The sequence below is a fragment of the Panthera onca genome, chromosome B3, assembly GCF_046562875.1.
Source record: "Panthera onca isolate mPanOnc1 chromosome B3, mPanOnc1 haplotype 2, whole genome shotgun sequence".
In the NCBI taxonomy this organism is placed as follows: Eukaryota; Metazoa; Chordata; class Mammalia; order Carnivora; family Felidae; genus Panthera; species Panthera onca.
In genome coordinates, this window is record NC_138344.1 from 143,167,942 (window position 1) to 143,193,847 (window position 25,906).

The 25,906-nt window shown below is 56.9% G+C and overlaps 1 protein-coding gene and 1 long non-coding RNA gene across 5 annotated transcripts in view; one reads left to right on the forward strand and one right to left on the reverse strand.

Moving 5' to 3' along the window:
- Positions 1–9,621, forward strand: part of DYNC1H1 (dynein cytoplasmic 1 heavy chain 1) — a 77,192-nt gene extending 67,571 nt beyond the window's left edge. The window contains exons 59-78 of the mRNA XM_060620767.3: positions 79–229; positions 728–981; positions 1,065–1,199; positions 1,289–1,383; positions 1,553–1,727; positions 1,890–1,965; positions 2,592–2,752; positions 2,966–3,077; positions 3,180–3,240; positions 3,328–3,451; positions 3,603–3,716; positions 4,612–4,782; positions 4,963–5,180; positions 5,275–5,378; positions 7,014–7,225; positions 7,602–7,755; positions 8,356–8,498; positions 8,615–8,783; positions 8,927–9,054; positions 9,274–9,621. Of these exons, the coding sequence (XP_060476750.2) occupies positions 79–229; positions 728–981; positions 1,065–1,199; positions 1,289–1,383; positions 1,553–1,727; positions 1,890–1,965; positions 2,592–2,752; positions 2,966–3,077; positions 3,180–3,240; positions 3,328–3,451; positions 3,603–3,716; positions 4,612–4,782; positions 4,963–5,180; positions 5,275–5,378; positions 7,014–7,225; positions 7,602–7,755; positions 8,356–8,498; positions 8,615–8,783; positions 8,927–9,054; positions 9,274–9,402 (2,886 nt within the window). The 3' untranslated portion in view covers positions 9,403–9,621. The remainder of the gene's footprint in view (positions 1–78; positions 230–727; positions 982–1,064; positions 1,200–1,288; positions 1,384–1,552; positions 1,728–1,889; positions 1,966–2,591; positions 2,753–2,965; positions 3,078–3,179; positions 3,241–3,327; positions 3,452–3,602; positions 3,717–4,611; positions 4,783–4,962; positions 5,181–5,274; positions 5,379–7,013; positions 7,226–7,601; positions 7,756–8,355; positions 8,499–8,614; positions 8,784–8,926; positions 9,055–9,273) is intronic.
- Positions 9,622–10,871: 1,250 nt separating this feature from the next.
- Positions 10,872–25,614, reverse strand: LOC132670331 (uncharacterized). 4 transcript variants are annotated; one of them, XR_009606604.3, is made up of 8 exons: positions 25,600–25,614; positions 25,163–25,242; positions 24,139–24,206; positions 16,475–16,534; positions 15,529–15,804; positions 14,761–14,811; positions 11,813–12,349; positions 10,872–10,984 (listed from the first exon to the last, which is right to left on the reverse strand). It is a non-coding gene; the product is annotated as an uncharacterized LOC132670331 (long non-coding RNA). The 4 variants fall into 4 exon arrangements; XR_009606607.3 differs by having other exon boundaries at positions 10,872–10,987; XR_009606605.3 differs by having other exon boundaries at positions 16,448–16,534.
- Positions 25,615–25,906: the final 292 nt, after the last annotated feature.

Here is a 25,906-nt window from a genome sequence, read left to right on the forward strand (position 1 = left end):
TTGGGATTCACATCTGTGGTGGCGCTCTGTGTCGCAGCTCCAGTGACGAAGCGGACTGTTCTCTTACCCTTGTGGCAGGTGGAGTTTCCTCCAGACCTGTGTTCCCGCGTTACCTTTGTCAACTTCACGGTCACCCGCAGCAGCTTGCAGAGCCAATGTTTGAATGAAGTACTTAAGGCAGAAAGGCCTGATGTGGACGAAAAGCGTTCCGATCTTCTTAAGCTTCAAGGTATGTTTCTGGCTCTGTAGCTTTGGGAGTCTCGGAGCAAGCTGGGGGCTGAACTTCCTTTCTTTCTTTGAAAGTTTATTGATTTTTGAGACAGAGGGGGGAGAGAGTGAGAATCCCAAGCCGGTGCTAGGGGCTTGATGCCGGGCTCAAACCCACAAACTGTGGGATCATGACTTGAGCCAAAATCAGAAGTCAGACGCTTAACCTTAAGACTGAACCACCCAGGTACCCCTGGGGGGGGTGGGGAGGGGGCTGGACTTTTTTTTACTGTTTTTAAGTTCATTTTGAGAGAGAATCCCAAGCCAGCTCTGCACCATCGACGCAGGGCTCGATCCCACAAACCGTGAGTTCATGACCTGACTGAGCCACCCAGGTACCCCTTGGGGCTAAAATCTTAATTAAGGTTCTAGAACATGTCAGGTTTATTCAGACACTCAGGGGAGTTCTCTTTCTGGAAGAAGCAAGTGGTGCAGACTCTGGATGTTGTGACCGTTTCAGGAGAGTTCCAGCTGCGTTTACGCCAGCTCGAGAAGTCTCTGCTGCAAGCTCTGAACGAGGTGAAAGGACGCATCTTGGACGACGACACCATCATAACGACCCTGGAGAACCTCAAGAGAGAGGCGGCCGAGGTGACGAGGAAAGTGGAGGAGACGGACATCGTCATGCAGGAGGTGGAGACCGTGTCTCAGCAGTACCTGCCGCTGTCCACCGCCTGCAGCAGCATCTACTTCACCATGGAGTCCCTGAAGCAGGTGACTGCGGGAGCCACCCGCCGTGGGACGGCGCTCGCTCTGTGCCTCCCGCCTAATGGCCGTCGCCCGCTGCTTCCTTTCAGATCCACTTCCTGTACCAGTACTCCCTCCAGTTTTTCCTGGACATTTACCACAACGTCTTGTACGAGAACCCGAACCTCAAGGGCATCACAGACCACACGCAGCGCCTCTCCATCATCACGAAGGACCTCTTCCAGGTAGAGAGCCCGGCGCTTGGCTGTCCCCAGGGAGGGAAGGTGGGAGGTCGTTCTCCGGGGACGGCAGCGTCTCCCGCTCTTGTCCCCAGGTGGCGTTCAACCGGGTGGCCAGAGGCATGCTGCACCAGGACCACATCACCTTCGCCATGCTGCTGGCCCGAATCAAACTGAAGGGCACCATCGGGTAAGGCCGCCGCCCTGCTGCACTTGTCCCCGCAGAGCGCTGTCATTTTGCAGGTTTTCTACTAGCATCTTAAGGGCTTAAAGAGAAGAAAAAAGAGTCTTTGCTATTACTGATCTTTGAGTGCAGAAGTGAATCTGAGACCCTTGCTAACTCGTTGCCCCCTTCCCAGGGAGCCCACCTACGACGCCGAATTCCAGCACTTCCTGAGAGGGAAGGAGATCGTCCTGAGTGCTGGCTCGACGCCCAAGATCCAGGGCCTGACCGTGGAGCAGGCCGAGGCCGTTGTGAGGTTGAGCTGTCTCCCTGCCTTCAAAGATCTGATTGCAAAGGTTCAGGCCGACGAGGTGAGTGTTCTGAACGCGTCCCAGCCTCTTCCCAGGAAGTTGGCAGTAAGGAATTGCGTGTGTCGTGCGCACACGTCAGTCGTCTGATGTATTCATCCCAACTTCTCTGCCCACAAAAACGGGCTGTGCTCCGTGGCGACGCTTCTCCCGTTGTGTCCACAGCAATTTGGCATCTGGTTGGACAGCAGCTCCCCAGAGCAGACGGTCCCGTACCTCTGGAGTGAAGAAGCCCCCTCAAGTAAGCCCGCATCAAGGCCTCCCCGGTGTTTTCATTCTGGACCCAAATGTAAAATTGGGCTTTGCCACCTGAGTGAAGGGATACCTCCAAGAAGGTCGCCAATTCCTAAAATAAGTGTCTCAGTGTAAAATCTTCAGGTCCTAATTCGTGTTCCCACTCTCACTTAAAGACCGAGAGAGACAGGTAGGAAGACCGTTGCCCGACGTTAAGGGAGAGATTGGCTAGTTCCGAGTGTAGTGCCCCAGGCCCTGTGCTAGCCCGGCTCGGGCCAGTGGGCAGGGTCTCCACGGCCACAGGGCAGCAGGGGCAGGGCTGGCGGTGGCTGTGATCCTCTCTAGACGGCTCAGGATCTGTGTTCTGCCTGCAACAAATGGGTGGCGGTGGAGTCACGTGAAGTTGGTAACTGCCACCGTGCCCACAGGCCCATGTGGTAGACGTGAGCACAGGTGTGTCCAGGGGCTTCACCGAAGACAGGAGAGGGTGGCAGTTCTCCTTGGGGCAGAGAAGACCAGAGGTGGCGGCATGATTCTGAGCCGTCATCCGAGGGGGGACTTGTAGCCAGACCAGTCCCGGCGGGGCAGTCTGGGCCGTGTCCTCCCCGCAACCCTTCACATGCCTCGTTCCAGCACCCATCGGGCACGCCATCCACCGCCTGCTCCTGATTCAGGCTTTCCGTCCTGATCGCCTGCTGGCCATGGCCCACATGTTTGTTTCCACAAACCTCGGGGAGTCCTTCATGTCCATCATGGAGCAGCCTCTTGACCTGACTCACATCGTGGACACAGAGGTGCGGCTCTGGCTCCCAGCAGGCTCGGGTGGGCCTCGCCTGCCCCGGCCCCTAGGCGCCATCTTGTCGGGCCATATACCTGCTTACAGACTCCCACCCTGGCCGGCTCCCAGCCCCCGCACCTTGGGGCCAGGGGAATCTTCGCAAGGCCCGCCCCACAGGCCTCTCCTCTCCACAGACTCCCGGTCTTAGTTCTGACCTCTGCATCTGCAGGTAAAGCCGAATACTCCTGTGCTGATGTGCTCTGTGCCTGGGTATGACGCCAGCGGGCACGTCGAAGACCTTGCAGCAGAACAGAACACGCAGATCACTTCAATTGCGATCGGTAAGGGCACTTGGTGGGTTTTTCGGGCCGAAGCCCCTCAGAACTCACGGTGGACACTGAAGTCCAAGCCTGCCGTGCTGACACTAAGCTTTCTGGCACCAGGCTCGGCCGAAGGCTTCAACCAAGCAGATAAAGCCATCAATACAGCCGTCAAGTCCGGCAGGTAGGCCTGTCTTGTTTGAAAAAGCCTCGGTTCCCAAGAATCCAGACCGGAAACGTGAAGTGTAGCTGTGGCTCTCGCTTCGTGCAGGTGGGTGATGTTGAAGAACGTGCACCTGGCCCCGGGGTGGTTGATGCAGCTGGAGAAGAAGCTTCACTCCCTGCAGCCGCACGCCTGCTTCCGGCTGTTCCTCACCATGGAGATTAACCCCAAGGTGTGTGCTCGGCATGTTGCTCTGAGTGCTGGTTTGCCATCTTTCTGTCCTGAAATCGTGGGGGTGTGTGTGTGTGTGTGTGTGTGTGTGTGTGTGTAGAGCCGAAGCACGCAGTTAACCAGGGCACTGACAGGAACAGTGTCTTCCTCAGGTGCCCGTGAACCTGCTCCGCGCAGGCCGCATCTTCGTGTTCGAGCCTCCCCCGGGGGTGAAGGCCAACATGCTGAGGACATTCAGCAGCATCCCCGTCTCCCGCATTTGCAAGGTAAGCGTCCCTTTCTCCTGGTGCACTTTCTCCGGACAAGCCCAGGAGACCGGGTCCCTTCAGCAAATTCGGAAGTGGGTCCCCACGTCTCCCAGAAACACCAGAATGGCTGATAACCCTGGAAATTGTACTACTTAACTGTAGGCAAAATTCCCTTCCTGCGAACAGATTGAAAAGTATGCCTGCACGGTGTCCTGTTGTGAGGGTGTGACGGCCAGGCTCCCAGGAGAGCAGACGCCCCCAGTGCAGCTCTAACCAGAGCCCAGATTTAGGTCCGGGGTAAATGAGAATCCTGCGCTCCTGACCATGGTCCTCTGAGGCTGGGCAGTGCCCTCCGAGGCGCCAAAGACCAAGCTCGTGGGCAGGAGGAGAGGAATTCTGAAGTACTATTTCATTTTGTGCTGTAATCCCCCTTTTCTGACCATTTTAGATTTGTTTTCTGTATCATTTTCTACAGTTGAATAATTTATCTTTACAGCGTTATTGGATTACATCTTAATTAACAGGAAAACTAGCACTTAATTTCTGGCAACGGTATTAGTGTTAACGGTACTGCGTCAGAAGCCCTAAAGTTCAGTGTGGTTCAGGGTGAAAAGCTCTTTTTATTTTTGAAAGAGAGACAGAGCACAAGCGGGGGAGGGGCAGAGAGAGAGAGAGAGACACAGAATCGGAAGCAGGCTCCAGGCTCTGAGCTGTCAGCACAGAGCCCGACGTGGGGCTCGAACCCACAAACCGCGAGATCACGACCTGAGCCCAAGTCGGATGCTCAATGGACTGAGCCCCCTGGGCTCCCCCAAAAAGCTCTTCTTAAAACTTTGTTAGAGAAGCTGCACTGTTTTCTTGGAAAGGATGTTGCTTTCTAAGGATTCCGTCTTTGATAACCTTCCTCACCCAGTCTCCCAATGAGCGTGCTCGCTTATACTTCCTGCTGGCCTGGTTCCACGCCATCATCCAAGAACGCTTACGATACGCACCCCTGGGGTGGTCAAAGAAGTATGAATTTGGGGAGTCTGACCTGCGGTCGGCCTGCGACACGGTAGACACGTGGCTGGATGACACGGCAAAGGCAAGTGCGGGCTGCCGTGTCAGATGGGAGGGGACGCTCGGGAGCGCGCACGGCTGTGGTGGCCGACGGTGGGGGTCGTGTTCGATGTGGGTGTGAGGAAGGACTCACCCCACCAACAGAGGGACCTGGTGTGCCGGTTCCCCTCCGACCTGCCCCCCAAACCCAGCTTTCCTCACACAGGGCAGGCAGAACATCTCGCCAGACAAGATCCCGTGGTCCGCACTGAAGACCTTGATGGCCCAGTCCATCTACGGCGGGCGGGTGGACAACGAGTTCGATCAGCGTCTGCTTAACACTTTCCTGGAGCGTCTGTTCACGACGAAGAGTTTCGATAGTGAATTTAAGCTGGCCTGCAAGGTCGACGGGCACAAAGACATTCAAATGCCCGACGGCATCAGGTACAAGCCTACCTCCTGTGACCCAGACCCCAGCCGTGCCCGGCAGTCCCCGGCGTCACCCAGGGTGGCATTTCCCAACGTGCTGCTTTTCTAGGCGAGAGGAGTTCGTGCAGTGGGTGGAGCTGCTCCCCGACACGCAGACGCCCTCCTGGCTGGGCCTGCCCAACAACGCGGAGAGAGTCCTACTCACTACCCAGGGTGGGTACCCCACGGGCAGCCCCTTCCCTGTGCCGACCAGGTCAGGCCTCAGGCCTCGGCCTGCCCCCTCCCTCCGCTGGCCCTTCCGATCCTGGCCCCTCCTGGCTCCGTCCCTGGGGAGGCACGGGAACTGGAGTGGGTCCCAGCTGGTGCCTCCCCTGCAGTCTAGGCTCGGTTCTGGACAAAACTTGGTGTTTCGGTCAATGAGGTCTGGAAGTTACATCTAGGGCATCAGCTTACATTCAGACATGATTTCTCCTGTTTTGCCTAAAAGAGTCAAAAGGCACCTGGTATTATGTGAAGTTTTAAAACCGTTAGTTTTTATTAGGATACTCCTTAGAAGCTTTTTCTTTCTGCTTTTTTTCCCAAGAGTATTCAAGAAATAGCTAATGCAGAGGTTTTCAAAGTATGGTTCTCAGCAGCATTAACCTCATTGGAATTTCTTAGAAATGCAGAGTCTCAGGACCTGCCTCAGACCTCCGCAGTGGGAAGTGGGGGCCCAGCCCCCTGCTCCAACGAGCACTCCGGGCAGCTGCTGTGTCTGCAACCTTATGAACGGCTGATCTAACCCAGACTTCTCTTTATGGGAACCGGGCCCAGAAAGAACTTGTGATTTCCCCAAACTCACACAGCTAGCTGAGGGGACAGGATCAGACAGTTCCCTTCGGGCCATCTCCCCAGCTCTGCACAAGAACCCCTACTTACCAGGCTTGCTCTCTGAGGACAACTTTGAAGGCATGCCAGGCTACCCCACCCCCACGAGGTGGCAGAGGTCCTGTAAGCCACCGAGACGAGACGCTGGCCTGCTGTGCGAGTTCGAGGCCTCGGTGCAGGGCAGGTCCAGGGTTGGGCCCGAGTGCTCTGTTGTGCGACAGCCTGTACTGAGATGAGATCACGTAGGGTATTAACACCCAGGGCACCTGCTGCGAGCCCTACTTGCCTCCCATGACGGGACTGGTTTGTAGGATTTGTCGCTCACCCTGGCTGGCCGGAATGCCCTCCCTGTCCCTGTACTAACAAGCTCCCGCCGTCACTCCAGCCTTCTGCTGGTCACACCCAGTCCCACCTTCAGGTAGCACTGAAGGCTTGGCTGGTGCCCACCCCACATGGGAGCCCGTGCCGGCCTGTCCTCTCTGGTCCGGCCTTCAGTGCTGCTCAGGAACTGGACTTCGAGCACTCCGGGACCCTGTGAGGGCGGGGGTGAGGCCAGACTTTAACGGGATAGGGGCCGGTGTTTGAGGTGGAGCAGGGGGGCAGACGGCCCAGGGCACACGGAGTTAGCAGCGCAGCAGCCTTCCCGGCTGGCGCCTGGCATGCCCCAGAGCCCGCCCCTCTGCAGCCTCGGTCGGGGCTGTGCCAGCCTCACGGTGAGCCCCGAGTCTTCGAGCAGCCTCGCTCTCGTCTTCAGCGCTCAGGCTGCCGGTTCAGCCCCAGCAGTCGTGACCGGATGTGGCGGCAGCTTTCCACTGCATCTGCCACCTCACCTTTTGGCCCGGCCGCTTTCTGAGCTTCAGAAACGCGTCCTCACTCGTACCTCACGGGTAGACGTGTTCTGTGGCCTCTGCATTCAAATCCTTCTTCCTCTGATCTCCCGTCCGTCCCCCTCCCTCCGTCACCGGTGGGCTGGCGGCCCAGGCGTGGACATGATCAGCAAGATGCTGAAGATGCAGATGCTGGAGGACGAGGATGACCTGGCCTACGCCGAGACGGAGAAGAAGGCCAGGACGGACTCCACGTCCGACGGCCGGCCCGCCTGGATGAGGACCCTGCACACCACCGCGTCCAACTGGCTGCACCTCATCCCCCAGACGCTGAGCCACCTCAAGCGGACGGTGGAGAACATCAAGGTGCCGGCAGTGGGCGGGGCCGCCCCTTGGCGGCTGTGGCCCCGGAGGGCTGGACGGACGGAGCTCAGTGTAGTCCCAGCGGGCCCCCGGGCTCAGGTTCAGGCGAGAGGGGGCGACCCCGTGGAGCCGGCCAGAAGCGCTCTACGAGGTGGTCCGCCCGCGCACGCCGGGCCGGCGGTTCCAGGGCCCGGCCCGCGGCAGGCTTCCGGCCAGCTTCACCCGAGGCCCGGGCCCAGGGCGAGCTCAGGCGAAGCCGTGAGCTCCCGGGCTCCCCGCGGGGGACCTGGTGTGGACGGGCCTCCCTCCCACGGGAGAGGGGGCCTCTCCCGGACTCTCCCCTTCACCCTGGCCTTCCCGTGTCTTTGAACAATTTTAGGACCCCTTGTTCAGGTTCTTTGAGAGAGAAGTGAAGATGGGGGCTAAGCTACTTCAGGACGTTCGCCAGGACCTCGCGGACGTCGTCCAAGTGTGTGAAGGGAAGAAGAAGCAGACCAACTACCTGCGCACGCTCATAAACGAGCTGGTCAAAGGTACTGGCCCTCCCGGCGTGCCCCGGGGCCCGGCCCCCCACGTCCGCCTCACGGGGCGCCGAGCAGGGCGCACCGGGGCCAGGTGGCTGCTGCCCTCCGGCGTCGGCAGGTCCCGCCCGGCCTCGCACACGTTGCCATCTGCACAGACCTGCCTGTGAGGGCAGCTGGGGGTCGGGCTTCGAAGGGCCCAAGAATTTGTTTTCCCTACTTGCTGGGCCCTGAACGTTCCCGAAGATCTTTACCGTCTTCAGGAGGGTGGCCACCACAGAGGAAAAGTGGGGGACGTGAAGGATACAGGGAGCGAACACCCAGATGTCTCAAGAGCCTGACCTGTCGGTGACGCCCAGCCCCTTCCGTGATGGGGGTTAGCAGCTGCGGTGTCCCTTGGGGCCACTGGGTTCCTCCATGTACACCCCGTCAGCCACACTGGACTGAGCAGGGCAGAGGTGGTGCGGGCCCAGCCAGGACAGGAGACGGTGTGGGGAGGGGGCGGGCGGAGTGCTCGCGCGCAGGCGCGGCTGGGGAAACAGGTGAGCTCTGGCAGGTCCGAGCACCTGTGCCGGGGATGTCAGGACCGAGCCTGGGTCACCTCGCTCGCAGGGATCTTGCCTCGGAGCTGGTCCCACTACACGGTGCCCGCGGGCATGACCGTCATCCAGTGGGTGGCCGACTTCAGCGAGAGGATCAAACAGCTACAGAACATCTCTCTGGCGGCTGCGTCTGGCGGCGCGAAGGAGCTGAAGGTGGGGAGCGGCTCCTAAGTGGCACGGGGGAGGGGCAGTCCCGGGACCGCTCGGGGACAGGCACAGATCCCCTGTGGCTGGTGCTCGCCGCTCACGGGGGCCCCTCCTTCCCGCAGAACATCCACGTGTGCCTGGGCGGCCTGTTCGTGCCCGAGGCCTACATCACTGCCACCAGGCAGTACGTGGCCCAGGCCAACAGCTGGTCCTTGGAGGAGCTCTGCCTGGAAGTCAACGTCACCACGTCCCAGAGTGCCACCCTCGATGCCTGCAGCTTTGGGGTCACGGGTGAGTCGGGGTCCAGGTTGGGTGCCGGTGTGGCTCCCAGTCCGTGTCTGAGGTCGCGGGAGGCAGCACGCCAGGGCCGGGCGCGGTGTCACAGATTCGGGCAGCCTTTCCCACGGGTGACAGGGCCTGACTTCTCCCCGCAGGGTTGAAGCTCCAGGGGGCCACGTGCAATAACAACAAGCTGTCGCTGTCCCACGCCATCTCCACGGTCCTCCCCCTGACGCAGCTGCGCTGGCTCAAGCAGACCAACGCAGAGAGAAAGGCTAACGTGGTAAGCGGCCCCTTCCTGTCCTGGGGTTGGCAGGGACCATGCGCACAGCCGCGAGTGATCAGGTGCAGCCATCGCCCCCCTTCCCCCGGGGCCAGCTCGTCACTAGGACCCCAGGGCCACGCAGAGGCAAGCCGCCCCATCACCAGGGCCACTGTCCACCGTGCCCGCGGTGTCCTGCCTCTCCCGAAGCTGGCAGTAAGGCCCTGCCCTCCCCCCCAGGTGACCCTGCCCGTCTACCTGAACTTCACCCGTGCGGACCTCATCTTCACGGTCGATTTTGAGATCGCCACCAAGGAGGATCCACGTAGCTTCTACGAGCGTGGCGTCGCCGTCCTCTGCACGGAGTGAAACCCGACTCCTGGTCCCTTTTCTGTAGTAACTATTTAACGTTTCTTCGTCATTAAACCGTTCGGAACGAGCGGACTTGTCACAGGAAAGTCGTCGGTTCAAGGTTGGAGGAAGCGGACTGGAGGCTGAGGGACGGGACGGCGGGAAGAGGAAGGACTCGGTTGTGTGCTTGGGAGGGTCCGTAGCCTGGTTTGCTCGGGAATAAAACACTAAGCACGATCCAGCTCTCGCCTCTTCTGTCCCCCTCTCCTCCCGGCGTGGAAAGTGGGGGCCCTTTGCAGACAACAAAACAACTCCCCGTGCCTAGAGCAGTTCTGGCCATCCTGACTTAGCACCCTGCAGGCTTGGGCCTGCTCACGACCCCTCGGGTGGTTTCTGTGTCACGTGAGGGTGCCGACGCCCCCAGCCAGCCTCCACCCATCCCGTGTCTACCCCCACACACCCCAGGGAAGCAGCTGGTTCCCACCAACTGCTCGCTGTTCACACCGGACGTGATGCATGTGGGCTCCTTGTGAAACTGGGTTGAGTGCCTTATGGCAGCTCCTAGGGTTGATCAGCGACCAGCTGAGCCTGAGCACAGCCCCCCCCCCCCCCCCCCGCCATGACAAAAGCCTATTCTTGCTGCCGGGCCCCCCCCCATGAGCAGGGCTCAACCACCAGCCGGGTAAGGAGCCGGGTCTGAGTGGGTGCCTAGGCGCCTGCCCCTGACACCGCCCCGACCTCTTCTGGGCAACTGCCAGGCTCCAAACATCCCCAGGGCTTGGCAACCAGTCTCCTCCCCACCCGGTTCTGGAATGGTCTATCAGGGATCCTGGGAAAGCCGCCTTGCAGTCCAAAGTTCTATTTGATTGAAAATTGAGGTCCATTTTAAATGTTCTTCTCTAAACCGATAAATAAGGTTTCTTAGTTTTTCTGCAGCGGTATTCCCGAACAGGGCTATAGGCTGGGACCAGGCCCAAGGACGGATGAGGGGAGCCCACAGAAAGGCCGCCATGGGTGTCTGTCCCGCCTACCTCCTCTGCCCACCCAGCACACACAGGTGACGGTCCCAAGCACGAGAGCAGCCGTGCCCTCCCGGCACAGAGCAAGTTCCTGAACAGGGAGGACCGGACGCCAGCCCTGAGCGGGAGCCCCTGCGCCTACTGGACGCCTGCCTGCTGCCCCCGAAAGCCCAGTGTGACCGTCCTGGGCCCCAGGGCCTCTGAGCCTCGCCCCACTGCAAGCCCGGCCTGTGGGGGCCTCGGTGGGTGGGGGGGGGGGGAACCCCACCTCTGGGACCACCTGCTCACCGTCCAGTCGGGAGGGTCGGGCCGAAGAGTGGCCACGGCGCTACTCCTCCTTAGCGAGCAGCGCTGGCACACAGGCCAGAGGGCCCCGGAGCCGGGACAGCGGCGCGCCTGTGCCCGGGCCGGCCCCCCGTTACCCACCTCGCACCCCGGCGCCCCGCCCACCCGCAGGAACGAGCGCTCTTCTCCTCGGGCTTCCCTTTATTGGCACTTGGGAACAGCACGGTCCTGGGGGTCCCGGGGCGTGTGGGCAGCGGCCACCCGGCACTGGCGCCAGGCTTGTGCTCAGTTCATGCCTGCTGGGGAAGAAAAGGCTCAGTGAGCAAACGCCCAGAAACTGGGAAAGGGTAAGAGAGCCATAAAAGAGCCACTGCCACCCCATTGTTTTTAAGTGGCACGTCAAGAAGGGGGCGCCTGAGTGGCTCAGTCGGTTAAGCGTCCGACGTTGGCTCAGGTCATGATCTCGCAGTTCGTGGGTTCGAGCCCCACGTCAGGCTCTGTGCCGACAGCTCAGAGTCCGGACCCTGCTTCAGTCTGTCTCCTTCTCTCTCTGCCCCGGTCCCTCAAAAATAAACATTTATAAATTAAATTAAAAAAAGCACATCAAGACCATGACGGTGTCAACAGCCAAAACCAACTGCTCAGAAAACCCTTTGTGAACAGTGACAGAGGAACGGAAACGGGGACACCGGAGGCAGCTGGTCAGGGTGCCGGGTGGGCAGTTCACACCAGAATCCACCGGTGTGTCATCCTAAATATCCTTACCTTGTTGTGTCAGCAACCCCCAGAGCCCCTCCTCTGTCCACCCCATCCCCCACCCCCCTCAGCAGATGCGCCAGCAGGGAGGAGAACAACGGGTACCACGAATTCGGATTTTTTAAAAAAATTGTTCCACCGACGCATAAATATTTAGTAAAAGTCAAGAAATGCTCGGACTCGGGAAGCGGGTTCCACGAGGGCCACACAGGACCTTTCCTCCACCGGAAACCCGTTTGTAAGCAAACAGGTGGGCACCCAGGTGTGCATTGTTTAAGACACACCAAGGGCAAGTGTTCCATTGATACGAGTCCGTCAGCGTTGGCTTTGGCCAACGGGCACCTCCTTCCCGAGCCAACTCTGCTCACCTCGGTCTAGGCCACATACTGCTTCTTCCTCTTCCTTTTCTCGGGCTCTGCGAGTAAGAGTTCCAGTTTCCTCTTGAAGAGGATGAGCTCGGGCCCCTTGTCCTTCTCACTCCCAAGTCTGGGAGGCGGCCGGGACCCTCTGGTCCTGCCCTGCGTGTGTCTGCTGGGCTCAGAGGGCTCCGCGGCGGGGAGGAGGGGACCGGCTGCCCTGGGCCACCCCTCCGTCATTCTCCGGTCCTCTGGGGCTCCGGACGGCGCGGCTGGCCACCCTGGCTCCTCAGGGCCACTGGCCTCGACAGGCCGCATGTCCACGTCGTCGGCCTCCGGGGACGCAGGGCCCCAGCTGGCGGCTTTGAGGAGGCGGTCTGGGATTTTTGAGGAGAGAGGATCTTCTACGCAGACCTCTCCCGGACTCCTGGACTTCGGTGCGTGTGAAGGCACAATACAGGTCACGTCGCCCGGACAACAGGTGCTGAGACCGTAGACAGAATGGCTGGGGGTATCTTCCGAAGACTGGCCGTCGTAAGGATCTAAAAACTGACGACATCGTTTATTTCTGAGCCAATCAGCAATTTCTACCAGGGTAAAGCACCACACACTTCTCACGCGCAGAAGTTCCTCTTTCCATCACTGATGGTGGCAGATTTTGCATATCTGCCTTGCAATTGTTAAACACGCATTAGATGGGCACCCGGGTGGCTCCATCAGTTAGGCGTCCGACTCGATTTTGGCCCAGGTCATGATCTCACAGTTTGTGAGTTCGAGCACCGCGTCGGGCTCTGCGCTGAGGGACTTTGTCTCTCCCTCTCTCTGCCCCTTCCCTACTCGATCTCTCTCTCAAAATAAACAAACTTAAAAAAAAATAAGTAATAGGGGCACCTGGGCGGCTCAGCCGGTTAAGCATCTGACTTTGGCTCAGATCATGATCTCTCGGTTCACAGGTTTGAGCCCTGCCTTGGGGTCTGTGCTGACAGCACGGAGCCTGCTTGGAATCCTCTGTCCCCCTCTCTCTCTGCCCCTCCCCAGCTGGCACTCACTCTCAAAAATAAACATTAAAAAAATAAAAAGTTGGGGCGCCTGGGTGGCTCAGTCAGTTAAGCATCTGACTTCAGCTCAGGTCATGATCTCACAGTTCGTGGGTTCAAGCCCCATGTCAGGCTCTGTGCTGACAGCTCAGAGCCTGGCACCTGCTTCAGATTCTGTGTCCCTCTCTCTTTGCCCCTCCCCTGCTCGCTCGCTTTCTCTGAAAAATAAACATTAAAAAATTTTTTTTAAATAAAAAATGCATTAGACAGATACCCCATAGCATCCAAAAGGCCTGAGGGTCCACCATCACTGGGGGCCCAATCTGAGCCCCATAACTGAAAGCCCTTATCCCAGTGCCGTGCACAGGCCGGTCCACACCACCAGGGGCCCGGGAGGGCGCTGTCTGAGCTCACTTCCTCCCAGAGTCCTGTTCCTGGCCTGCCTCCCTCAGGCTCCCTGACCAAGGGGTGCAGACACGTGCCCCTCACCACCCACCACCCCCGCACGAAGGGCTGTCCAAGGCGGCCCAAAGAGGTTGAGATGAGCATTTAGGCCCAGTGGTCACGGTTTTCAAAGGTGCCCGTGCTCTGTCCTCAAAGGCCACGTGTGCAGGTCAGCAGCTGGCCGCCTCTTTGTGACCGCTGGCACAGGGGGCCTTGGAACTCTCTGGATCCCTTATCACACGGCTCCACTGCGTGTACCCAACCTCGTACCCGAATTCCTTGACCCGAATTTCCTATTTCTGACCTGACCTCGTACCCGAATTCCCTATTCCTTACTCTAGCTTTTTACCCTCCTGCCGAAGCGGCTCTGGCAGCAAGGGTCTCCAGGAAAGTCTAAGGCCCCGTGACTGACCATCGTCACTTCCCCCGCTGACACTGGGGAGCTGCACCCCTGGTAACTCCCAGCGCCGCGCTGACCACCCCCCCTCCCAGCTGCGCCAGGGCCCCGTGAGGACCGGTGAGGTGTTCCCCTCTCACTGACCACGCACGGGGCTTCAGTCACACCCTGAGAAAAGGCCCCGGGGCTGAGCCAATGCAGGGACCCCCGTGGGGTCATCTCACCTGGGTGGTGAAAACCTCCCGAGAGAGCTCATTTCTTCTGTGGACAGTCAACGCTGTTACGGAGTCCCCAAAACAGGGAATAAAAATAGCTAACAGCATAGTCTGTAGGCAACGGTAATCATTTCAGATTCAGAGACCGCTCAGAACTGTTGGAGTTCACAAAGCCGGCATCGTGGGACCCCCCATGATGGCCTCAAGGCCCAGGCCCGAGGGGGTACCCGTGTGGGGGAGGCTAACGGTCTCGGCCTGCAAATCAGCCAACAGCATCCATACTTACAAACCAGGGGATGCTGGGATAGGACGTTTATCCCCTGGCTAGAATGGTTTGGGTCAGAACGGCAGGACAGCATGACCTGGTGCCTCAAAGCACCATGAGACCAAATATTCACCATCCCCGAACTGATCATGGAGATTGATTTTAATTTCGGTTGAATTTAATCTACCCCAGCCGGTAGAATGTGCCACTCTTGATCTCCAGGATGTGAGTTCGAGCCCCATGCCGGGGGTAGAGATTAATTAATTTTGAGATTGCAATTACTCAAATTTATGGCCTTATCAATCTTCCAGGGGAAACTACTTTGAGTCTTTTTCTTACTTAAATGTTTTGGGAGGTGGGGGGGGGGGGAGAAAAAAAAGGAAACAGCCATTTAAATATCAAAGTGAAGCTCCTCCTCAAATATAGTAACTCCATTCTTAACCAGAAAAGGGCACATACAGCAGGTCCCAAACCACTCTCCTTGCAAAGGCCTCCTTGAAGGGTCGGCCCGTGGCTGGTTCTGGGGACTTGGATTTGGGGAGGGCTCCACCGTCCTCTAAGTGAGGCTCTAAGTGAGGCTGCCGGCCCATTCTATCACCTACCTCTCTCCAGATACCTTCAGTTAAGTCCATGTGATTCTTTTTGTGATTGGCCTGGGGAAATTTAAAGAGACAAAGACAGACGGTGCTGAATAATCCTTTCAATGAAGGCAGGCGGACAGCTGCTCAGCGTTCAAGAGCAAGGGGCAGAGAGAACCCACGCCCGCGGCTCCCGCCACACCGGACCCTCGGCGGATGGCGGCCCTCGGGGGTGGACGAGAAGGACTTCCCTGGTCTGAGGGACTAAAATGCAAACGTGGGCCGCCATGAATAGGAAGAGTAGAACCAGGAATGTGGCAAGCGGGCGAATTCAGCAGCTGGATTTAATCGGGGAGAGAGAACCCTGGAACTTATTCTAAACCCAAAGCCAGAAGATCATGGAAGATACTAGACCATCCGTCCTAACCTCTTCCTTTACAGATGAGGCCCAGACAACAGCCAGGCCTTGCTTGCTCAGGGTCCCTCGAAGAACCCAGGGCTGGCACCAGATATTCTAGAACCCTCCTTGCTAATCCCAGGCTGCTGGGAGAAAGCAGCTCTTGCTTTTTCTCATCAATAGACAGACTCCCAAAGGACAGGAGATTGAACACCCCTGCTCTTGAGAAGAGAAGCCCCGTAAAGATGTTACCAAGAACCGCTGAGAATACCATTTCCACAGAGGGTACGGGCCCAGAGCAAGGGTTCCTGGTCTGGGGCACACGGGGTCTCCCACCCTCCCCGCCCTGCCCCCATGTCCACTAGGAGGGGAGGGGGCGGCGAGCAGGAGATCACCTTGAAGCGACGGGGTCTGTTCCTCCACCTCTTCTGGAAGCCGGCCCTGGTGCTAGCAAACGCTGCCCTGATGCAGGCGGGCCGGCCGGACCTCAGACCAGCCATGGCCGGGGCCGCTCAGGGGGTGCTTTTCACTTCGCTACAAAACATCAAGTTCACAGGGACAAAGCACAGGTCACTGGTTGCTGGGGGCGGGTGAGGGCTTGGCCACAATAGGGCAGGAGGGAACCTTCCAGAGCTGTGGGACTGTGTGCCTTGGCTGTGATGGCGGTCGCTCTGTAGGACCCATTTGTCAGAGTCAGAGCTGCGTCCCAACGGGGCTGGGTTTCACCGTGGGTGCGACCTCCCCAAGACAGATCTAGAGTTTTCCGAAAGCGTTTTAGGGAACCCGCGGGCAGCTGGCGGCGGGGAGTGTAGCCCGTGGGCTTCGCCTCTGTGAGGGGAAAGCTCCTTTGCCCCGAGAAGCTCGGTCTTAACAAGCTCATTGGAAATGTCACACATTCGGTATGGAAACCAATTTGACAATAAATTTCATATTTAAAAAAAAAGAAACAAAAAAAAAATATCTTATTTTACGAGGAAAATATATTCTTTAATTGAGGCTTTCATTTTTATTATGCTAACTACTATCAACAATTTCAATTTCTTTTGAAATAAAGCACAGATAAATCTAGGGGAAAAAAAAAGGAAATGTCACACATTCATGGACACTGAAAATTCTAGACTGTTGAGGGGGGGCACCCACTCAGCTCAAATGTCTTCCCCCTTTAACAGATGAAGAACGTGAGCCCGGGATGGGGACTGACCCACCCAAGTCCGAGAGCTTTTCCCAAGTGTGAGGTTGTTAAAAAAACAACTTTTTAAAAAAACAACAGGCACCCAAAGAAGAGCGAGAACAGCAAAAAACAAAACAACTTACCAAGAGCACGAGGGGCTGCAAACCTACCTCCGCGGAGTCTCATGTCCCTCGCTTTCAAGAGTCCTTGTGGGAAGGCACCACCAGGCCCTGAGGGGAGGCGCCACAGTCACCATGCGCACGCCTACCTCCCGCTTCCCAAAGTGGGCTCTGTGGCACACCAGTTCCGGGCCAAGGTCAGAGGAACAGGAAAGGATAAAAACAGACCCTAGAGCACAAGGCACATTAGCATCTTCAAGGCTAGAACGGTTCCCAGCAAAAATCAATTTCTTTAAGGGGCGTCTGGGTGGCTCTGTCGGTTGAGCGTCCGACTTCAGCTCGGGTCATGGTCTCGCAGTTGGTGAGTTCGAGCCCCGTGTTGGGCTCTGTGCTAACAAACAGCTCGGAGCCTGGAGCCTGCTTCAGATTCTCTATCTCTCTCTCTCTCTCTCCCCCTCCCCTGCTCATGCTCTGTCTCTCTCTGTCTCTCAAAAATAAATGTTAAATATTTTTAAAAAATCAATTTATTAACTGAAGTCCGTCTGGACTTCCTTCAGCTGTCATTAGTTTTCACCTCGCCTCCTATTTCTGCCCCCGGGTCCCACCCAGGACACTACATTCCATTCAGTGGCCACTCAGTGGCCACATCCTCTGAGGCCCCTCTCGGCTGTGACAGCGCCTCAGGCTCTCCTCGCTTTTGATGACCTGGACGGTTCTGAGGACCGTCTTGTAAGATGTCCCCCCACTGGGATGCGGCTGACGTTTTTCTTCCGAAATCACTAGGACTGTGGATTTGGGGAGGCCGCCCACAGAGGGGCAGTGCCCTCATCGCACGGGTGTCACCATCAAGTTTTACAGGGGACCTCGCCGTGGCCACCTGGCTGGCACGGCACCTGTCGGGTTTCTCCCTCCCGGCCCTCCTGGGACACGGTCACGCCGGCCACCACGCTCAACGACTGGAGATTTATGCCCCCGCACAGACAGGGAGCGTCTACGGAGCTCCCTCCGCGTGGGAGATTTTTCTACCTGCTTATCGATTTACTCAACCACCCGTGGCAGTGTGGGTTCACGCTTATTTTACACTTGGGTTATAATAAACACGACTTCATTTTTGGGGTGCAAGAGTATGTGACTCTCGGTCTCGGGGTTGTGAGTTCCGGCCCCACGTTCAGCGTAGAGATTACTGAAAAAACTAAAACATTTAAAAATAATAACTACATACATGCTACGCGATTTAGTCCCGTTTTGGCCGGAACTCGTTCCGTTGACTCCCGTGTCCCTGTGACATGTCCAAAGCAACTTAACTTTGAACTCCGAAGGAACACGTCCTGTTTCTCAGTGCTCTCTCCAGGCCAAGTGCAGATAAAAGTACGAAAAAAGTGAAATTATAACAAGTAGAGGAACCAGACCCCTCTTTCCTCCTCGCTTTCTCTGACGGAGGTACAGGCCAGGGTCAGTGCCAACCCCACGTTTTCTAGACCAGCTGGTTGGCACCGTGTTAAAGGGCTTCTTACGTACTTTTTAACAAAAAGGTATTTCATGCACGTGGTTAAAAAAAAAACAACCACCATTAAACATTATACAATAAATACACGAGGTCCCCCAGATGCTGACTGTGGGCCACCCTGTGCGTCCCCAGGACATGCAGAGTGGATCCACATGCAGGCTTTTTTTTTTTTTTTTAAATGTCTACATATTTATTGAGAGAGAGAGAGAGAGAGAGACAGAAAGAAACGTGGGGGAGGGGCAGAGAGAGAAAGGAGAGAATCTTAAGCAGGTTCCACGCTCAGTGGGGAGCCCGATGTGGGTGGGGCTCAATCTCGACCCTGGGATCACGACCTGAGCCGGAATCAAGAGTCAGCCGCTCAACTGACCGAGCCACCCAGGCGCCCCCACGCGGGCTCCTTTCTACGCACTTGTCCACGTGGCGGGGCAGGACTCTATCTCGTGATCTGTCCACAGGGTGTAAGGGCTATGAGGCTCGGCCCTTTACCCCAAGGGCTGCCGCTGCCTGTCCCCCCACAGCTCCCGGGGGTGGGGGAAGCTCATGATTTCAGGGGAGCACGTGAGGCCTAAGGCAGGCTGACAGTGCTGGGCTTATCCTAAAAAAGGCCTTCCCGCCGGGAAGCTGCGAGAACGTCAGCCCGTCCCCTTGGGCTGCATGTTTGAAAATCTGATGAAGAGTTGAGAAGTCATCACCTCTGCCCTGAGAGCCACCAAATCCCTACCTTCGAGCGAGTCCTGGGTGTTAAGCTCTAACCCTCAGTGCCGCTGCCCACCCTGCATCTGCCCAGCCACACGCGCCCACTCGCGTGCACGCACGAGCACCTGCACACACGTCCCTGGCCCCGAGGCCCCACCCCCGCCTCTGGTGACCCTGGTCTCCACCTCCCGGCTCCGCACGTCCGGGCCTCGCCGGGATCTCTGACAGGTTCTCCCAACTTATTTGTCCAAGGTCAGCCGGCTGACCTTCCCCGAACCTGCCCCACCGCAGCCCTCCAGGCTCGGCACAGGCCGCTCTGCCGATCTTGCTGCTCAAGCTACAGTCTTCCCGTCGCCCCGACCCGTTGCCTTCCAAACCCCGCGTCCCGTTCATCAGCCAGTTTCCAGATGAGCCCAGAATCCCATTGCTTCTCCCCACGTTCTCGCCCCAGAGCCACGCTGTTAGAGCTTGGCTGGCATCACACAGTATCCCTCCTGCCCCCTGCGGCCTCCCGGTCCCTCCCAGCTCCGCTCGTCCACCCCTCCACGGCTGGCGGTCCCCCCTCACCGGCTGAGCCCCTCGCCTCGAACCCATCTTTCCGCTGAGGCCCCCCTCCCACGAGGCCTCGCTAGAGGCCCCCCAGCTCACATCCCAACCTCCCGCTCACGCTGCCTCTTCTCACGCAGGCGCACAACACCCACCACTGCATTTTTCTCCCTGGTCCCGGTCACTCTGGCAATCTCCGTGCCCTCCTGCTCTCTCTCTGGGATCGGCAGCCCCTTTCAACCGACTCGAACTCCGTCACCTGGACTTTTTGCTTCTCCGTCCACAGCCGTGTCCCCAGAGCCTGGCACAGCACTGACCACGGGGCCGATGCTCAACAGGTATTTCCTGGAGGCCTGTGTGCGTGCACGTCCCACAGACCCCCTCATCCGCTACGTCCCCGGCCAAGCGCATATTTTTTAATATCCGGTGGTCATGGACAATTTTACTTTTTTAAATTTATTTTAATGTTTATTTATTTTTGAGAGACAGAGAGCTAGCAGGGGAGGGGCAGAGAGAGAGGGAGACCCAGAATCCGAAGCAGGCTCCAGGCTCCGAGCCGTCAGCACAGAGCCTCACGTGGGGCCTGAACTCAGGAACCGTGAGATCATGACCTGAGCCGGAGTCGGCCGCTCAACTGACTGAGCCCCCGGGCGCCCAGCGGTGCATTTTCCTCCAAGAGGTGTCCCTGCTTCTGCGGTCTCCAGTGTAGCTACACTGACACCACCACCCACTAAGACCTGCCACCCTGTCCCAGGCCAGACAGCAGCTCCCATTTGCCAACTGCCAGATGGCTAAGAGTCAACGTGGTAATTTGACATTTGCTACAAATTGAACGCTTGGCCAATTTTCCTAACTAAGCTTTACAATTTTTGCTTTATAAATAGAACGTTTTAGTGTACTAATAAAACACTGGATAATAAACAGCAAAGGGGTGGCTGGGCGGCTCAGTCGGTTGAGCGGCCGACTTCGGCCCAGGTCATGATCTCGAGCTTTGTGGGTTCGAGCCCCGTGTCAGGCTCTGTGCTGACGGCTTGCAGCCTGGAGCCTGCTTCGGATTCTCTGTCTCCCTCTCTCTCTGCCCCTCCCCTGCCTGTGCTCTCTCTCAAAAATAAACATTTTAAAATTTTTAAATAAATAAAAATTTTTTAATGAATGAATGAATGAATGAAGAGCCATTTTTACATTTTTCTAATCACAAGGTTAAATGCTGGCCAACAAGGCAGGAAGAAGAAAAAAAATGATGGGCCAAGACCTCCCCCAAACAATCCAAAGCCCCAGAGACTAGGGTGACCTCCTCTGGGAGGGGGGGCAGGAGAGGGGGCGGTCCAGGCCCAGGACTCCTTAACCTTAGCTTCAAGCTCCATGGGACCTGTCCCGAGCCCCTTGTCACTCCGCCCCTGGAGCCACGTCCAGGAAGCGTGGCCCTGGGGGGTCAGGCCCACTCCCTAGCTGAATGAAGCTGGGTCTGAAGGTTCCTGCCTGGAGTCCAGGAGCAGGGGCTACAAACGCAAGGTGAGGTCCAGACAGCCAGCTCCCAAGCGGGGGGCCTACGGACAGACACGCCGGTCTGCAAGGAGGAGGAACAGAACACACGCAAGATGATCTTTCGGCCAAGAGGAGTTCCGCGAGTGTACTCTCAAGATGTAGGAAAAAAGGAGGAAAAATTATGGTGAGGCCTCATCCACCACCATCAAGAGGCACAGTGGGGTCATCAGAATTCGGACCGGGTTTGTTCTAAGTTGGCCACTAAGTTGATCTCAGTACTGAAGTAAATTTTGCTTTTCTGCTTTAAAGGAAAAGCACATTTTAAAAGTTGTCTCTCGGGGCGCCTGGGTGGCTCAGTCAACAGTTAAGCGGCTGACTTCGGCTCAGGTCATGATCTCGCCATCTGTGAGTTCCAGCTCAGAGCCTGGAGTCTGTTTCAGATTCTGTGTCTCCCTCTCTCTGACCCTCCCCCGTTCATGCTCTGTCTCTGTCTCAAAAATAAATAAACGTTAAAAAAAAAATTTTTTTTAAATAAATAAATAAAAATAAAAGTTGTCTCTTGGGGCACCTGGGTGGCTCAGCCGGTTAAGCGGCCGACTTCGGCTCAGGTCATGATCTCGCGGTCTGTGAGTTCGAGCCCCGCGTGGGGCTCGGTGCTGACAGCCCGGAGCCTGGAGCCTGTTTCAGATTCTGTGTCTCCCTCTCTCTCTGCCCCTCCCCCGTTCATGCTCTGTCTCTTTCAAAAATAAATAAACGTTAAAAAAAAAAAATTAAAAATAAATAAATAAATCAAAAATAATAAAAGTTGTCTCTTGGGGCATGTGGGTGGCTCAGTCGGTAAAGCGTCCAACTTTGGCTCAGGTCACAATCTCATTCTTTGTGGTTTCGAGCCCTGCGTCGGGCTCTGGGCTAACAGCTTGAGCCTGGAGCCTGCTTGAAATTCTGTGTCTCCCTCTCGCTCTGACCTCACCCCGTTCACGTTCTGTCTCTCTCTCTCAAAAATAAATAAACATTTAAAAAATTTTAAGTTATCTCTTAACAATATTCATTAATATCAACAGTTCTAGTTCAAGAACAGGCACCCTTTCCTTGCAATAAAATTTGTTCTGAAAGAATCCTCAAACTCCACATCCCCAAAAGTGATTTTTTTTTAATGTTTATTTTTGAGAGACAGAGAGAGACAGAGCATGAGTAGGGGAGGAGCAGAGAGAGAGGGAGACAGAATCCGAAGCAGGTTCCAGGCTCTGAACTGCCAGCACAGGGCCCGTTGTGGGGCTCGAACCCACAAACTGTGAGATCATGACCTGGGCCGAAGTCGGATGCTTAATCAACCTAGCCACCCAGGTGCCCCATCCCCAAAGTGGTTTCTAGGCGGATTGGCTTTATTCGGGTGCAGATAGGCAGTGGTAACATGGTCTATCATTTCACAGGAAGCTCTGCCTTCATTTTCTACCTGCTTGAAAGAAACTAAGATCCGGTCCAGACTTCAAACATCTGAGCCCCCCTTCCTGGCCCAGGAACCTGGGAGAGCAGGAAGCTGTTGAGGGTTGCTCTTCAGAGTATAAACACCACTACCCCCAAAACATACACATACACACACTCTATGTCCCTTTTTTCTACATTTATTTATTTATTTTGGTGGGGGAGGGGCACAGAGAGGGAGAGAAAGAATCCCAGGCAGGCTCCGTGTTTTTAGCAGAGCCCATGAGACCGTGACCTGAGCCAAAACCATGAGCTGGACACTTAACCGACCAAGCCCCTCAGGCGGCCCCCACACTCTACGTCCTTTAGACACATGCCTGTTAGGCATAGCTTCGTTATCTCCATACACAAGTCCCTGGGCCAGGGTCAGTGCTCAGGAAATATTCACTCAAGTGTAATAGTCTCAAGTGCAGTCAGAGGAGTCTCTGGGTGGCTCAGTTGGTTAAGGGTCCGACTTCAACCCAGGTCATGATCGTTGGGGAGTTCGAGCCCCGCACTAGGCTCTCTGCGGTCAGCACAGAGCCTGCTTCAGATCCTCTGTCCCCCTCCCCTCTCTCAAAAATATTTGAGGGGCGCCTGGGTGGCGCAGTCGGTTAAGCGTCTGACTTCAGCTCAGGTCACGATCTCGCGGTCTGTGAGTTCGAGCCCCGCGTCAGGCTCTGGGCTGATGGCTCGGAGCCTGGAGCCTGTTTCCGATTCTGTGTCTCCCTCTCTCTCTGCCCCTCCCCCGTTCATGCTCTGTCTCTCTCTGTCCCAAAAATAAATAAAAAACGTTGAAAAAAAAAAAAATTTAAAAAAAAAAAAATATTTGAAAAAAAATTTTTAATAACAAAAGAAAGATTTTTAAAAAAGAAAGTGAAGTCAGAGACTGAAAATTATCCTCCTTACCTACCTGCAGGTCCTACCCTTTAAATGATGGGGTGGGGGGTGGGGGCATGAGGGTCTGTACTTTGGTACACAAATCACAGAGGTGTTCTTTTTTTAATGTTTTTTTAAACTTTTTTTTAACGTTTATTTTTATTTATTTTTGAGACAGAGAGAGACAGAGCATGAATGGGGGAGGGTCAGAGAGAAGGAGACACAGAATCTGAAACAGGCTCCAGGCTCCGAGCTGTCAGCACAGAGCCTGATGCGGGGCTTGAACTCACAGACCACGAGATCATGACCTGAGCCGAAGTCGGCCGCTTAACTGACTGAACCACCCAGGCGCCCTTTTTTTAACTTTTTTAAATGATTGATTTTTGAGACAGGAAGAGACAGAGCATGAGCAGGGGAGCGGCAGAGAGAGAGGGAGACACAGAATCCGAAGCAGGCTCCAGGCTTCGAGCTGTCAGCACAGAGCCCGACGCGGGGCTCGAACTCATGGACGGTGAGATCCTGACCTGAACCGAAGTCGGACGCTTAACCGACTGAGCGGTTACGCTCAATATTTACTTATTTTTGAGAGAGTGCAAGCTGGGAGGGGGGGGCGGGGGGGGGCAGAGAAAGAGGGGGACAGAGGATCCCAAGCAAGCCCTGCACTGACAGCAGCGAGCCCAATGCAGGGCTTGAACTCACAAACCGCAAGATCAAGACGCTCAACCAGCTGAGTCACCCAGGTGCCCCGGGGTTGGTTTTTTTTTTCCCTTTTCCCCTCCCTCAGTGTTAGATTTTATGATGGACACCTTCCTACCAGACTTGATATTATTTTGGCCACTTTTTCGTGCAATTATTCCGAGCTGTAATAAAAAGGAAAGACAGTGGATTTTTTTTTTCACATTCCTTATGCCAACTGAAAAAAAGGCGAAAACTTGTAACTCCAGGGCACCTGGCTGGCTCAGTCCATGAAGCATGCGACTCTTACTCTTGGGGTCATGAGTGCAAGCCTCACGTTAAGCACCAAGATTACTTAAAAAAAAAAAATCTCAATTCCCATTCCAGACAATGTTGACCAAGCTTTAGAGGGGGGAGGGGAGGGGGAGGACACAAACGTTTCAGATGAAGCCAATTCTCACTTTACCTTGTATCTGTGAGTCAACCTCTCCAAAGCACCTGGGCTTGTATCAGAATCCATGAGATCACCAAGTTCTACGGCCAAAATAAGAACAGCTATTCAGACTGAAGGAATTCACAGAATTCCTGGTCCTGGAGCACAGGACCTCGGGATTTTATTTCTTATTTTAAATCAGGTTGCCCTCGAGGAAACTACGGGTTAAGATACCATTTTGGAGAAATCCTGTGTAGCTTTGCAGACGAACCCCAGGGTAATTCCCAGGTGTCCTAGAATTTTCCTGTGGGTTTGCAGGGGGAGGGGAACATGTCCACCAAGCTGTTTCATGTGTGAGGGCAAAGCAGGGTCAGCCCGGGGCCACCCTCCCACCCTGACCCTGACCCTGGGCAGAGATGGCCCAGCGCCCACCGGCCCCCACCCCTCCCCACATTGGAGGAAGGCTGGAGGCACCCCTTCTTAACCCCTCACAGGTCACGCCTGGGGGAAATGGAGGTCCCCCCCCCCACCTCCGTCCTCACCACACACTAGGCTCTCACTGCCCTGCAGGCCTGACTCCTGGAAGACTGGCTGCCCCTCCATAAGGGGAAAAAGGGGGGGTCTCCAAGGCAAGGACTCCAGACCCATGCGGTGGGGCACCAACCCCCCAGGGAAGGCTGTCCTCACTCCCACGGACCCCCCCCCCCCCCCGCAGGATCTGGACCCAGCTGCCTCGGCCCCTTCTTGCTGGCGGAAGCCCACCCGCGTCCTACCCGGGACCACGCGGCTCTACGGCCCCCTGCGGGGGCAGCAGCGGCGGGGAGGGCGCCCCCGGCCAGGCCCCGGCGCCCCGCACCTGCGCCCCCCCTGCCGGGGCTGGGGCTGGACGGGAAAAGTAGCCCCCGACGTCGCGAGGGCGTGTCGTCCCTCCGGTCGTGGGGCCACCGGCAATGGGCTCGCCACCCAGGTGGGCCCGGCCGAGGCTCCTTCAGTGCCGCCCAGGTCGGAATTCGAGGGTCGGGCGCGCGGGGCGTGCGGGCCGGCACCGCAGACTCACCTTCTGAATGGCTCGTCCATCTCGTTCCCGGCGTGGTCACCGCCGAGCCCCGAAGGGGCGGGGGGGGGCTGTGGCCGGACCTGTGTGACGTCACAGACATCTCCGCGGCGACGGGGCGAGCGGCCCCTCCCGCCCCGCCCAGACCCCCGCCCCCCGCGCCCCTGCGCCCCGCGCCTCGGGGCCGCCCTCCCGCGCTCCCTTCGCGGCCACGGAAGCCGTCCTCAGGACGTCGCTTTGTCGCGAAATCTTGAGCGACTCCCCTGTGCCCCGGGATGACGTCCAAACCTTTTAACGCGCCCACCCGCCGCCCCCCTCCGGCGGTACCCGAGGACTGCTCCCGCCCCCGGGCGGCGGCCACTTCCCGTCTCCCAGATTGAGGAGGGCCGCGAGCCCCTCCCCCCCAACCACCCCCAGCCCGGACTTCACCCCGCCCCCACCTCTGGCTTCCTTAAACCGGGGGAGCTGAGTGTGGCGCCTCCTCCAGGAAGCCTTCCCGGACCACGGAAGTTACAAGCCCCTCCCCTGCGTTCCCACCGCCGGCCGGATCAGCCTGTGTGGAAGTGGCCCGAGGATTTCTACTGGCCCACGAGTCCATGCGCCTAAGGGTTCCAATCCCAAGGTCCCTCCCCCCCACCCCACCCCCACGGTGCCCGGCACAGTAACCGCTCAAACATAGGTTTTGAATGAATGACAGGAATTGGGGAACTGGATACGCCACAAATCCTGTTAGCTGTGACCTCGCTA